At 41.3% G+C, this 14,171-nt stretch overlaps 1 protein-coding gene across 7 annotated transcripts in view; it reads right to left on the bottom strand.

Moving 5' to 3' along the window:
- Positions 1-4,181: 4,181 nt before the first annotated feature.
- The window catches only part of CSRNP3 (cysteine and serine rich nuclear protein 3), a 205,385-nt gene continuing 195,395 nt past the window's right edge, over positions 4,182-14,171 (bottom strand). For all 7 annotated transcript variants that reach the window (XM_032355830.1, XM_032355829.1, XM_032355832.1 and 4 more), the window contains 2 exons: positions 12,557-12,853; positions 4,182-10,476 (listed from right to left, as the gene is read on the bottom strand). In XM_032355830.1, the coding sequence (XP_032211721.1) occupies positions 9,409-10,476; positions 12,557-12,853 (1,365 nt within the window). In that variant the 3' untranslated portion in view covers positions 4,182-9,408. The remainder of the gene's footprint in view (positions 10,477-12,556; positions 12,854-14,171) is intronic.

Raw genomic sequence — 14,171 nt, 5'->3', positions numbered from 1 at the left:
GTCATTCATAATAAATACTGAAAATATAAATACAGAAGACTACATCTAATATGAATAAATTATTACAACATAAGATCCAGGTTAAGTTCTGTTGAATATTATTGTAGCTTATTTTATATACCCTTTGGCATCTTTGATGTTATAACTTATACACAAGAGAAATCAATCTAGAAACTGTGTGACATACAATATGACGTTTTAGTGTAAAGCGATTGTATGTATGAACTGTTGTTTGATTTTCTTCCCTTTCCACTCTTTCTGAGTGATTATATTGAACATAACAATAAGAAAATGTCTACTGAAATACTGTTGAAATTCAGTAAAAAGTAATAACAGAAATCAACCAAGAGATAAAACCAAGCACAGTGTCAAAAAAAATGTTACAGTGAGTTGTTTATCTCACTGGGTTTTTAAATTACTTTTTTTATCGGCAAAAAACAAACCAAAAAATCCAACCAAAACAAAACAAAAGAACACTCTCAAAAGACTTCCCTTGTGTAAAGACCATTCCCAATGTCCGAATGGTTCAACATAGACTGAAGGATAACACTCAAGTCCTTTGGATTCTTTGATCTACCATTACATTCAGCTCACTTGATTTCACCAGAATTTGCAAATGTTCCGAATTTTATGGCAGCTGGAGAGTGGAGACACAGTTGACATCTAAGACTATGATCAAGATAAAGATACTGCAAAAGGTGCCATTTGTCTATGCAACCAATTATACATACATATTTTAAATGGGGAAAATGCATTTTTGAGCAGTGTCAAATGACCTTTTCCTATCAAATTGATATACCCTGTGACATTGAGGGAAACACATTGAAATAACAAAGTGCCATTTTCTGCATTAACAGGCATTAACCAGTACATATGTATTAAGAGTTCTATCTTAAGAGGCTATTACACCAGAAATGCAATAAACTAAAATGAAAGCAGATCAACTTTACTAAGACACAATAAAGGCTGAGGTTCTTAGGAACAGAGTTGTAATCTACAGGTTTTTAATTTTTTTAACTATGTCTGTACTGTAAATGTCTAGCATTTATTTTACATCAAACACTTTTGAAACATGTTTCACAAACTACGCCTCAGACTTATTTCCATAGAGGTGTCTAGAGTCAATTAAAACATGGGCCAAATTATTCAACATTCTTTACATAAACATTCTATAGCTTTTTTTTTTTTTTAAATAAAGCAAAAAGGGTTATTTCCCCCAGTGTTATTTGTGGGGAACAACCACACTGATGTGGCTATCATTTCACCAAGAACATCTGAGTTGGGGAGATAAGCAGCTGTATCTAGATTGGAAAAAAATCCCATGAGAAAGGAAACCTTGATTTTAGGAGTGCTCCTCACCTTCCGGTTAGTTCTGACTCAGAGCTGGAAGCAACTCTGAGCAAACAGAAAATGCTCTGAAAGCTGCAGGGGGTGCTTAGGTCAAGTGACGGAATGGGGGGGGGGTCACCATCCTCCCAGACTCCTCCCTTCGATTTCAGGCCTTGTCAAGATGACAAATTTTTAAATCATTCTGCTGATCCCTGAGAAGGCAGGCAGCCATTGTTTAAATAACATGGGGACAAAGGCTGGGATGGAATGGTGGCTGACTAATTCTCTGGAGTTGTTTTATTCCACAGCAGACTCTCCAAAACTAGTCACATCTTCCCCAGAAGGAGCGGAAAAGCTTGAGATTCTCATTTGTCATTTTAGGGTAAAGAAAGATTAATGAGAAGGTACTTATTTAGAAGCAAGAAGTTAGAAAATGCTCACTTTATGTCATTGTCACTTCTCAGAAAATTGAGCAAGTCAAGTCACTTGATCCTAACTCTGATGTCTGTCACAGGGGATCTGAAACAGTCACCTTTCTTGACATTACCTCTTGATATTCCAGCACTGGTGAACACAAATGAAAAAATAAAAATTAAAAAAAAAAAAACTACCTTCATAGTTGTTGAAAGCAGGTTGTGTTATTGAACATGGTCTCAATACTCACATCTTTATTTTTTAAGAATCTAATTTCTTAGGAGACTTATGGAGTCATCAAATACAATAATCATCAAAGTAAGGGGGAACTCAGTGTCTTCTGAGTCTGCCGGGACAATGGCCCAAATCACCACAACTGTTGCCAGGTGCCTAGCCCACAAAGACTGGCCAAGATATTTTCTTATTGGGAGAAAAACCTAAGAGAACTGGATTGTGTTGCCAAGGAAACCACTTTCCCTAGAGATGTTAAGAATAGATGGGTATCTCTCCTGTTGGGCATCCCTGAATGACAGTCCTCCCTGGAGATAGATGGATGAGGCTGATGACCTCTGGAGATCTCTTCTAGTCTCAAGACTATAAAATTTGAAGAATACACAAGAATCTCAAACTTTTCATTATTCCCACACAGTTGGCCATTCTGAGAATCCGTGAAAAGATTAAACTAGTCTAAGATACCCGTTTGGGATGACTAGTGCCTAATAAATCAAGATTCAGAGCGTAACCTTTGGCAGGGGACCCTATTTAATTATAGTACAAAGGAAATGACTGTGCCAACTACTAAAATTTACAGTCTATCAAGTTCAGATATTATTTGGATATCATTAAAGCATCCAAGGAACAATATTTAATTAAAAAAAACCCAATAACCTCAGGCAATTTATTTCTTAGGCTTAGATATTTAGGTTTTTCCTCTTTGGGAGAACTCAAATTTTGATTTTATTTCCTTCCTTCCTTCCTTTTTTTTTTTAAATATTGAAATAGAATTTCTAAAAATAAATAAGTAAAATTTCAAATTCCTTTGAACTTGTTTTAAAGATGGGTGGCTTTCTTTATGGCTAAAGGAAAAACTTGCTGACCAAGATAAAAAAGGAGAAGTAAACCAAAATTGGATAAATTAAGTTACAAAGTTTAAAATTCACATCTAATTTTGAATAGGCTTCCTATGTAGAGACAACAGCAAAACCATATTGGGAGGGCACATTCCTGACGTAGGGTTTCTAGTCTTATATAGCATGGCAGTAAGACCTGATAAAGTTCTCTGGTGATAGAATAGCTTAGATAAGTTTTAAAGAGATACTTTCTAAATCAATGTCCTCCCAAATACTCACCAGTAAGTAACTTTTAAGATACCCCCAAGCAAGATAAAAACATTAGGGAAAAGCCAAAACAGAAGGAAAGGCATACCTAGCAAAACAGTTATTCCAAAATTGCCACTAAAACCATTCAATCAGGCCACATAAATTCACTTAGACCAAGGCAAGGCTAATTTCTACCATAAATTTGTCTTTTCCTAAATCCTTTGAATCAATATACATTATCTTAAAATACTGAAATGGCCTCATACGTGTCACTAAAATGAGAGTTACCGAACTGATTTGATTATCACCATGGTAATAAGTAATGCGAAGAAAGGAATGTCATCATTAGCACATTAAATGCGAATGTTGTCCAAAATAAATTCTATCATATTCTCTTGAAACTGGAGTTCTGCCAGCAATTTATGAGATGAAATAAAATGACACACTAGAGCTGACTTTTCTTGAATTATAAGCAGGTATAAAGTAGCAACTAAGAAACAATTACCCTGTAGAGTGATATATTTATCACAAGTGAAAGAAAGTAGTCAACAATATGACTTAAATCTTTGAAATTACTTCATTTTCCACAAATGTAACATGTACCTGTATTTACTAAAATTCCAGGCTATCTGTTAATTAGATTACAGTAGCTGCATATAAAGAATGGGCTGGTTTACGCTTTGAATCTGGTTATATTCACCTTCCTGCTTCTAATTATTTTGTCTGAATTACTACTGTCAAAGATCAAAAACCCAAGGCGTTCTGTCTATTCTCCAGACAGCCCAAAGTTAGACCAACTGCAGGACCACTGACCAGGTAAAACCCAGGTCGTATCAAGTTTTGAGTCTGAATTTCTGATAGGAAAGAAAATAAACAAAAAACCCCACCAGGACTGGTTGGTTGAAAGGGGGTCTCATGGTCTAGCTGAAAAGCTGAGAGGAGTTGAAGTAAAACTTAGAAGTGACTATTTTAAAAAGTCACATTAAATATGCAGATTTGACAGGTAAAATATTAAAGAGCTCTTTTATTCCCATATTCATCACTTTTGACAATAGTCTGTCAGTCACTTTAATATGAAATGTGTCTGAACCTTAAAAATAGTCTATTTAGCGTGTTGGAGCATCAGATGATTTTTAGAGAGTAAGACGTAATTGATGTGGACGGTGGGCAGCAGATGGGAACACCAAGGGGGCTCTGCGTTTCGGCATTGTCACTGCCCCTTCTAGGTTTCGGGCTGCCCCCTTGTAAATCTAGTTTTTCTGGTGAACATTCTAGCTGTTCAGCTCTGCTGAAACATTCCTGTTCCCCAGGAGACACTACCACTTATTACACTTAGATTCTGTCCTCGACCCACCCTGACACCTCCCTAATTTTAGTGGGCTTTTCAATTGCGGATATTCAGTTAAATTAAGTCAATTAAATTCCTTAATGTGACAGAAAACATCTGTTGAGCTGTGCTATTTGTGCGAAGCTGTGGCAAGTGGCTTCGACATTTAAGTTACTTGAGCACGAATTAGCAGATCTCAGAATAATATCATCAGAAGTCGTGAATTTGTGTTAGAATGGAAAGGGATTAAGGATTTAAGCTTTCCATGTTAGTTGTGGTAAAGATACACAGATAGTTCTGGTTTCAAATTACACCCAAGTCTTGCCTTTGAAAGTAAGAAGGTACTTCCACTTAAGGTTGGTATTTTATACACTGGTTAGGGTAATGATGCTCTAAACTCTGTGAGAGAATAAGGAGCAGACGCCATTTTTCAAGGGGAAGGTGAAGTCGTGTTTGGAGAGGTGGAAGGCTTCTTGGTCCCTTTTAAAAAAAACAGTCTCTATCTAACTTCTGAGAATGTCCATTTTCCATCTGCTCATTTGATGGTTTTGTAACACCAGGGAAAAGTGAGGTGGCCCAAAGGACCTCTGTTTTCTACAGGTTAGAGGGCAATAATGCCTTTGGAACTCGGAACTATGGTTTCGTTAATTTTTTATGCTGTTTGTTTATAAATAGAAGTAAGAGGAATTATGTTCCATATCATTGTTTCAAAGTTTTCCTGAAATGTTTCCTGGTTTATACATGAGGCAACCAGCTTTAGAAACTCTCTGGTAGGAGTTTGCTAGTATAAATTTAGCATTACTTATATAGATCTAACACTGAAGAAGCAATTAGCTGAAACTCTCTTCATTCGATTCAGTTCCTCTAAGTCTAGATTTAATTCAGAAATTTTGGATAGGAAAGAGGAGAAAAAGAGCATCCAGTGAATTTCATTAATTTAGGGAAAAGAAGTATCCTTTCCGTTACAGTTCGCATGTAATTAGACAAGGATTGATGTCACTTTTTCTAATTCATGGTATAAAATCACCAGTTAGAAGAATTACAGTGAGGCTGGACTATTTCATGCCACTCTTCATCATCACAATCCCTTAGAATGTGTAGTGTTTACCTCCTCTTTTTATTACTTAGGACACTTCCTCTAAAAGAGTAGGTGTTCTATAAATAGTTGTTGATAGAGTTGATATTTAGTAAATCCTAAATATCAAGACCAAAGAATTAAAAACTTATACAGTATCAGAAGTTTAATCAGAGAAGCAGTGACATGTCAATTTATAGCAAATAAATCATATCTATTTCCCTATTTAATGATAACCAAACCAGGATTTTGCCGAGACATCATCTGTTAGAGTGTTAAAAAAAAAAAAAAAAAAAAAAAAAAAAAGAACATAATCACTTATAATCTCTTTTTTTCTTGATTATTTTGTGGCCAGTGTTTCTGTAATTCACAGTGTCCCCCCCGCCTCCACCTGCGGGGGCAGGGGGGTGGGAATGGCTATTGCTGGGCCATAGATGACTGTGAAGATTTTATGACTCAATATTATTTTTACATTTTACATGTGGCTGGGACACTGGGGAAAACATTCTTTTATCACAAATAGAAGGTTGACTTTTTAAAGAAACTGTATTATTCAGCTAACAAAAGACATGAGTGGAACAAGTTTTCCTTATGTCTTAATAATCGGTGATTAAACGTTGAGGGGGGGTACTTAAGTAAATCTCTTTCGTTGACTTCATTCTCCCAAAGGAAACCTAGAATGACAAAGGAAGTGCAAGCTGCTCCAGCCACTTGACTTGCAAATCAATCTGGTCAGGATTCTAACTGGGAATTACGTCTCAGTAAAAAGTATAAGGCCGGTGTTAAAACAACAGGGACCAAAGCACGAAGCTCTGCCACGGGCAGTGAATGACTACAAAGCTGTGGGTCAGGAAAAAAAAAAAAAAAGTAATTTGGTTAGATATACTATGGGGGCAACACAGCAGCTGCAGGTCAGGTGTCGCTGTGTCTCAGCATAAAGATCTTAACTACCCCAACCGACTGCATCCAGCTTGATCCCCATTTTCAAAAGCTTAGATAAACTGTGGAGCTCTCCTGGTATGTGGGCAGTTTTTGTTGAATAGAAGGGCTATTAAGGGGGAAAAAAATTGTCAGATGGAACACTGTGCTCTCTTCAGCGTTTCTGGGAAAGGAAGTAACAAAGAAATGAATCCATCATTAATATTATTTGCAACTTTGACCCAACATTTTCAGACTAGAGCTTTACAAATTATCCTCTTTTCTAGACCTTATTTTTTTAAAATCATAAAACCCAATCAAATTCTAGGGTGGGGAAAAATACAGTATTTATTAACGGCCGTTGCCTAAAATCTGTCATTCTCCAGGGTGTGGTATACATCGTGTGTGTGTGTGTGTGTGTGTGTGTGTGTGTGTGTGTGTGTGTTATGGGCGTATTTTAATAGGTAATTTGTGTATGCAGTTTGTGGGAGATGTTTAGGGGTTAGGTTATATATATGAAAATTTGGAATGGAAATCGTGTTTGGAAGGTTAATCCTTCTGTGCACAGCGACTTTCAACCCCAATCGGACAGATAGGGGAAAGAGCTCTGATTTTTTGTTTGCCTGTTTCTAGGTTAAGCATCCTTTTGGAAATGAAGCTACAAAATAGAGACCTAGCCAAACAAACAAGTAGGCATCAACCTTCTTGAGAATACAAAGCTGAACCAAATTAGGTATCTATCCTTGCAGAAACTGGACGGACATTCTACCCTTCCACTTTGCCCCAGCCAGGGTCACTTCTTCCCCTGCCCTACCACTGCCACAGTCTGTGTTCCAAGATATGCTGACTGCTTCACGAGTAAATACTTCAAGGATTTCTAACAGTCCCGCAAATAGGGCACATGTGATTTTTTCACATGCCTAAATGAAGGAACAGTAGCCTCTTGTCATTTTTCTTTGGGCCTGTGCTCTTTAGAGTGTATTGATAAGGGAAACAATTTTGGAAATCAAGCACTAAAAAGTGTAACTTTGTAGACAACATGAGATATACTACGGAGATTTGAGCAAAACCCTAATCTGATTAACCTGAAGGGCTTATCATTCAAGAGTCACATCCCTGCCCTCATTACTGCTACTTCCATAAGGACAAACCCAAAGCTCCTTTAATGTTAATACTAATGGTTATAAATTTGGCCCCCTGGAGGGGTAGAGACAGGGCAGGAACCAAATGCACAGTGGAAGAGCTGCCGAGGAAACATGTTTTCCCCAAATCAAGTTTTAGTAGAAACGTTTCCATTGGAGGACTTTCTCGAGATCAAACATTTTTAAGTTCAATGAAACAAAATAGTATTTTTTAAGGAATTGAGATCTACAATATATTTATATCCATATTTCTAAACACCTAAGTCTAAAAGACATAAAAATTAGCGATGCAGTCACTGAATAGCAAGGCATGTCCACATTTCAAAGAGGCATAAAATGTGAAATGATAGAACAACAGAAGGTCGAAAATAGGAAACAGACTTAGCATAGTCATATTGCGTTGGGGGGGGAGGTCGAACACACTATTTAGGTAAATTAATGTACAGGAAAACGGGATCTTAGAAGTCCTCCGACGAACCAAGTGCAGATAATCTAAAGGTGGGGAGTGCATGTTTTTAATTTCTATCTGTCCCCTTTAATAAGAGAACATGAGGTAATTAGAAAGTATTCAATGCATTCTGGACTGTTCTGCTAATTGTCCCAGGCAAGAGAAATCAAAACGCTTCAGAAAAGTAAGGCCTAGTTGAGTATTTGGGTAGAGGCCCCCCCTTCAATCAGCTAGTCACTAAAAGGAAATCTCCTTATATATTCATTTTGTAGAGATGGATTGATCACGCTGTAGAAAAGGCTGGTCGCTGAGGATGTGTCTCTTCGAGGTTTCCTCTGCCTCCTCTGCTTATACCGAGTTAGGTCTTCAGAGTGGCGAAGGAAAATAGGTCATTTTTCCTTCATAAAGTATCATTGGATGATTCCTCTATATTAATTCTATGAACATTATACTAGTTACAGATTTAAAAAAAAGATTTTTTTTTTTTAAATTTTTTCATCTCAAAGGGTTCTCAGTCCCCACCCCTCACAAGGTACCATGAAGGGGCACTAAAGTGCATTTGGATGTAGGGGAGTAGAGTTTAAAGGTGCTGTCCAAGCTAAGAACCAAGATGATGCCGTTTAAAAAAGAAAGGCAATTCCTTCTACCTCCATCTCTGGATTCAACGGAGGGAGGACAATGACTGGACCCTCACCAAAGGATTGTCCTAACTCTTAACTTTAGAGAAAACTGTGTAAGGACCTGCACATATAGACTCATTTATTTGTCCAAAATAGCAAAAATAGGCCTATTTCACCCTTAAGAAAGTATTTGCAAATCTGATCAGTCACGATCATAAAAACGTGAATGGATTCCAGAGGCAGTCCATGGGGGCATGCTCGGTGGTACTGTGGGTCTTCAGCTTAAAAGAACATGCTGCTGTTCATTTTCATCAAAACGTGACTTCTAGCTACCATAAATAAAATACACATGGAACGGTTAAATCTTTTTCTTACAATAATTACTTTTACAGTAAAAAGTCACCGTCATCTTCAGATTTATCGAAAATTAGGACTCTAAATCTTACTCTTTCCCAGTCTTAGTTAACAATCTTGCACAGGCCCGATAATCCAAAACTTGGAGCTCTGATCTACACAGCTTGACAGGTTTCACACAGTTTGACAGGTAGGCAACTGCGAGATAGGCTTTTTTTTTTTTTAAATTAGCATTTTTCTATCAAAACAGTCGGAAATCTTTTAAAATCCTCATAGAGACTGTATTTGTGCAATGCCACAGTCACGCAGCTAGAAAGGAGAAAACAAAATACAGTCAGGAAGATTCACCACAGTCCGGGGGTTTTCTTGGTCCTCAGTTTAAACCACCACGGGGCCCAGGAAATCCGATGAAATACAGTGTTTTCCATGAGAGAAGAGGCGGTCCCGGAAGCATTTGGGCTACTACACGGGGACGGTCTCAACCACGGGCGATTTGATGCACTCTTCGTGCAATCTGCTCTTTTCTGCCAGACTCAAAGAATTTTCCGCAGGGTGCTCTGAAATGCGACTGTCACCATTCAACGCGGAGACAAACCCTTCCTGGGAGGGGCCTTTCAAGTAGGAGTGGAATTCCACGGGAGGGTGGCTGGACCTGTGCTCGGGGTATAAGCTACTGCAGGGGACGCCGCTGTCGTTTTCCGCAGACGAGCAGCAGACGATGACAGAGGGGTTGGCCGCGGGGTAGTGGGAGGCGCCGTAGGCCTCCTCCGCTTGGCGGGCGTAGTCCACGAACTGCTCCGGGGTCATGGTGTAAGGCACCAGCGAGAGGGTACCGCTCTTCACAGGATCTCTCTCGGAGTAGCTCTCGGAGATCTGGCTAGGCGTTCCCGGAAGGTGGCTATCGATTTGGTAATACAGAGTCGAAGAGTTGGCGTAAAAAGAAGCATTCTTCGCGTGGCTCTCGTGGACGGCCGTGCCGTCGGAATAACAGAGGACGGAGGGCAGAGGGACGACCTCCGCATGGGGACCCAAACCTTCCACGAAGCTGTCCCCCTTCTCGTCGTCCTCGTCGTCCTCCTCCTCCTCCTCCTCTTCCTCCTCCTCCTCCTCCTCCTCCTCCTCCTCGTCTGACTCGCTGGGCGCCAGGCTCTGCGTGCTGGAATCCGTGACCCCGCTGCAGAAGCTGCTGCCGTCCTCCTCCTCCTCCTCCTCCTCCCCCTGGCAGTCTAACTCCTCGGCCGACTGCAGGTGCAGCACCGCCGCCTGGGGCTCCGTTTCGATCTCGAAATTGTCTGCGATGGAGTATTCCACGGAGTGCGCCACGGGGCCCATGGAGCTGCTGTGAGCGCTTATCTCACCGTGGCAGCCGTTCAGCGTGGGGATCTGCTGCTCCCGGTTTTTCTCCAGTTCAAGTTTCATGATTGTGTGCAAAAAGTGAGTCCGGACACGGATCGGATTAAATTCAATTCTACCTGCTGTGTTACTACATCCTTCTTTAGTGCAGCCGCAAGGGAAAGACATTCGGTCCACCTTGGAAGGAAGAACACAGATTAGCCCCGTGGAACTCTCACCGACCACGGAAAACGCCAGTACCTCTCCGCAACCCCTCTGAGTCTGGGATGACTTAATCCCACTTGCGCCAGAGCAAATGACACGCAGGCTGCAGAGAAACCAAGAGGGGAAGTGAAGACTTCAAACGTGGGAGTCAACTGGGGTTTAAAACCTGTATTCAAATTAAAAATGAGTTCCGGCTCTAAGTGTGGAGTTTTAGTTCATGACCCCCTTCCTGTGCTTTCTTCTTTCTCCTTTCTACCGCCCCCCCCTGTCTTTTGCTCCCATGATTTCAAAGTCGCTCCTTCCCCCAGGCTCCCTTCACTTCCACTGCATGAGGGCTCACACGCCCGATTTTAAACGACACCAACTTACTGCCCCCATCCCTTGCCTGCTATGTTTAAGCAAAGCTAGATGACATTTTCCATACTGGCCAACCCCCTCTTCTTGGCTTCTTATTATAAAATGAACCTTTTGCCTGACATGGCCAGATTGACACCCCTTGGTCTCATGAAGCCTAGTAGTTCATCCACGTTGGTTTTCCTTCCATTTGTTTGGGTCCCTGGTCCACGGTGCATGTATGTGTCCTGCAGGGCTGGGACAGCAGTGCCCGTTTATGACTCTGCTTGGTGGACCCATGCATTTAGGTTCTGGCTCTCCCCTTCCCCCTCCTCACTCCAGGAGACTACAAGCTTCTTGAGGGAAAGGGATGTTGATGTCACCATACCCAAGAATTAGAGTGACTGGGCTCCATCAGCAGAGTGTTTGGTTTCACCAAGTGTCATGGGACTGAACTCGTCACTCAGGTGATAATAGGTGGAATTCACGGCAATCCAAGGGCCCTCCTAAGACATTTGCTAATTGCTACCAATTCAGCTGTATGCAGACCAGGGTGCAGGCACCCAGGAAGAACTGGCTCTGCTTGCCGCCTTATCCAGGCACAGGGACTTTCCTCTGCCACAAAGGAGAAGGCACACTCCAGCCCTGTCTCCTGGATTCAGTAAAAAGTAGGGGCAGAGGGCAGAGCCACAATCTATAGCTGCTTTCTGACCCATTAATCCCTTTTCTATTAATCCACTTTAAGCAACTGTTTAACCGATGAGATCTATCCTCTTTTTTGGCTTGCCTGAGTGGCTATCTTTATTAAAAAAAAGGCAAGTTTCCTCATAAAATAATGACACTTCACTAATCTTAGAGCATAAATCATATAGATGAATGGGGACTTGAAGATCTTCTAGTCCAAAGGTTGGTAAACTCTTTCTTCCTTTTCCTTTTTGTTTTGTTTTGTTTTGTTTTGTTTTGGGTAAAGGGCTAGAAAAGAAATATTTTAGTCTTTGTTGGCCCTACAGTGTCCCTGGCAACCACTCATTGCTGCCGTAACATCACGACAGCAGTCACAGATGACACCAAAACAGACAAACAAAGAGACGCAAAATGACTGGGCTTCGCTAAAATGTTATTTACAGGGACAGGTGGCAGGCCAGATTTGTCCTGTGAACCACAGTTTGCCAACCACCGATCCAGTCCAGCCCTTTCATTTCTGAGAAAAGGAAACTGAGCCCAGAAAGCTCACCTGACTTGCCAATTTCACACAGCTGGCAGAAAGCAGAGCCAGGAGTAGAATTCCATTTTCTTAAGTCCCAGTCCTGTCATTTTCGCACGCGTGTGTGCCACCTCTAACCTGTCGTCATTTCGTACCCCATAGATGGATCAGAAAACACAAACGCCCATGTCAGAGATGGGACGATCTCCCTGAGTGCTTGTAAAAACCCACAACAAGCTGGTATAATACATGAATCCAAGAGGATGTGATTCTCACGGACTAAGCTACAGCTAGGGCTGCCTCTCCCACATATCGTGCATGGATCAGTCACCGTACTATGTACATCCAGAAATGTCCCTGACTTAATATCTCTCTCTTCGTGAACCGTAGGTCTTGTCGTGCTGCAAAGCTTCTTCCTGTATGGGAGAAATTTCTTTCTCTGCCGCATGGTGGGGGAGGGGAGGGAGAGTGTGTATGAGGTCTCCTCTTTGGAGTCCTTGAAACCCAGATCCTTACCTGACACTTAATGCCTGCCAGGCTGCAGGTACACGTTTCTGGATCACAGAACACTCGGCAGTCACAGCCACAGTCCTCTCTCGACAGGCGGATGGCGCGCAGCTCATGCTTTTCTTCCACATCAATCTTTTTCACCCCCGAGGCCCGCAGCAGTGCTCTCCTTTTCTTTGTCGGCAGGGGTTGTAGAAAGAAGTACTCGTCTACCTCCGTGTTGTCTAAATCAATATCGTCATCCGAAATGTCATCCACGGTAAGAGTGCTCGCTTCTTCAGATTCCACTGTGCCGTTCTTGGTCATCTAGAAACACGAAGCAGCAAACGGACTTAGCATCAGCAGTCTCGAATCCCTACTTTGACGCTTAAAACTATTATAAAACATCATGTCCCATAATCCGGAGTGTTTGTGGGTCTTATTATTTCCATTTATTTTTCTCTTTGGAGAAGTCACAGGAAAGAAAAAGGAAGGCATCAAAATGATAGGCTTTTACATGCACTGGTAGCTGAAGACTTAATTGGAACTCATAACCCCCTAATGTAAGGAGTTAGAGTTTTTAGCCAGGGCGATGTGAAAAAGGCCAAAGGTGACACATGCCCATCAGTGAAAGCTATCTTTAGACTCAGTTCGTGATGGGCAGCTCTGATGGTGGAATAAATGTGTCCTTGTTCAGAGGAGACGGTATCTTAGCAGAAGCCACTGCCGTGTAAATCAACAAACATGTCCTTGAAATAACCACTCTGTCTTTTGGGATGCGGGCAAAACCATGAACTAGGAAATAACATCGTGCCACACTGTGCTGTTGGGACTACAAACATGGTTACCCTACAGAACATTCCAAGAATGAGGGCTGGATATGAAGTAATCAGTCAGGTCAGTGTGCTGTCAGAAAGATGGGGAACAGAGAGCAGCGCCGGCAGGCTCTCACCAACGGGCAGCCAAACAATAAACCCAGCCCTCAGAGGACTTCACCTGAACCTGTGCCCCAAGCAATAGCATCTGCATCATAGCTCCTGTGGACAGCTACGTCTCATCTACTTATGACTATGTGCATCTATTTATATTTCTTTCTAAATTAATTTCATCCATCAGTAAACCCTGAGTCAGTAGCTCACTTCTTACTGTTATACCAGCACATATTATTTCCTTCATAAAAAAGCGCTGAGAGGCGTTTTCTCTGAGTATGAGAGAGGAGCCCATCCTGAGAAGCAGCACAGGAATAAATGTAGAACCTCCGTAAGGGCTTGCTCTAAATATAGATGCCGTTTTGATTCTTTAATTTGTAAAGTGTTACTTCATAAACTTCATTAATTGTAATTATTACCAGGTTATTTTTTAAAAAACTATTTATTTGATAGAGAGAGCCGGGTAGGGGGAAGGGGGGGGTGGAGGCAAAGGGAGAAGCAGATGCCTCGCTGAACAGGGAGCCCAATGTGGGGCTCGATCCCAGGACCCAGAGATACGAGAGTAGGAAGTGTACATTAAAATGTATTACAGAGGGCCCCGGAACTACATTTTCAAGAGCCACTAAATTATATTTTTTTAAATAATTCAGAACCTTAAGTCTGTGTTCTTGCAACAATGGGCCTTCCCCTTTATGGGGTTTTGCTTCTCAGTGGGA

The sequence above is a fragment of the Mustela erminea genome, chromosome 8 (genome assembly GCF_009829155.1).
Source record: "Mustela erminea isolate mMusErm1 chromosome 8, mMusErm1.Pri, whole genome shotgun sequence".
NCBI classification, from domain to species: Eukaryota; Metazoa; Chordata; class Mammalia; order Carnivora; family Mustelidae; genus Mustela; species Mustela erminea.
Note: the sequence above shows the minus strand (reverse complement) of the source record. Positions and strands in the feature narration are given on the sequence as shown.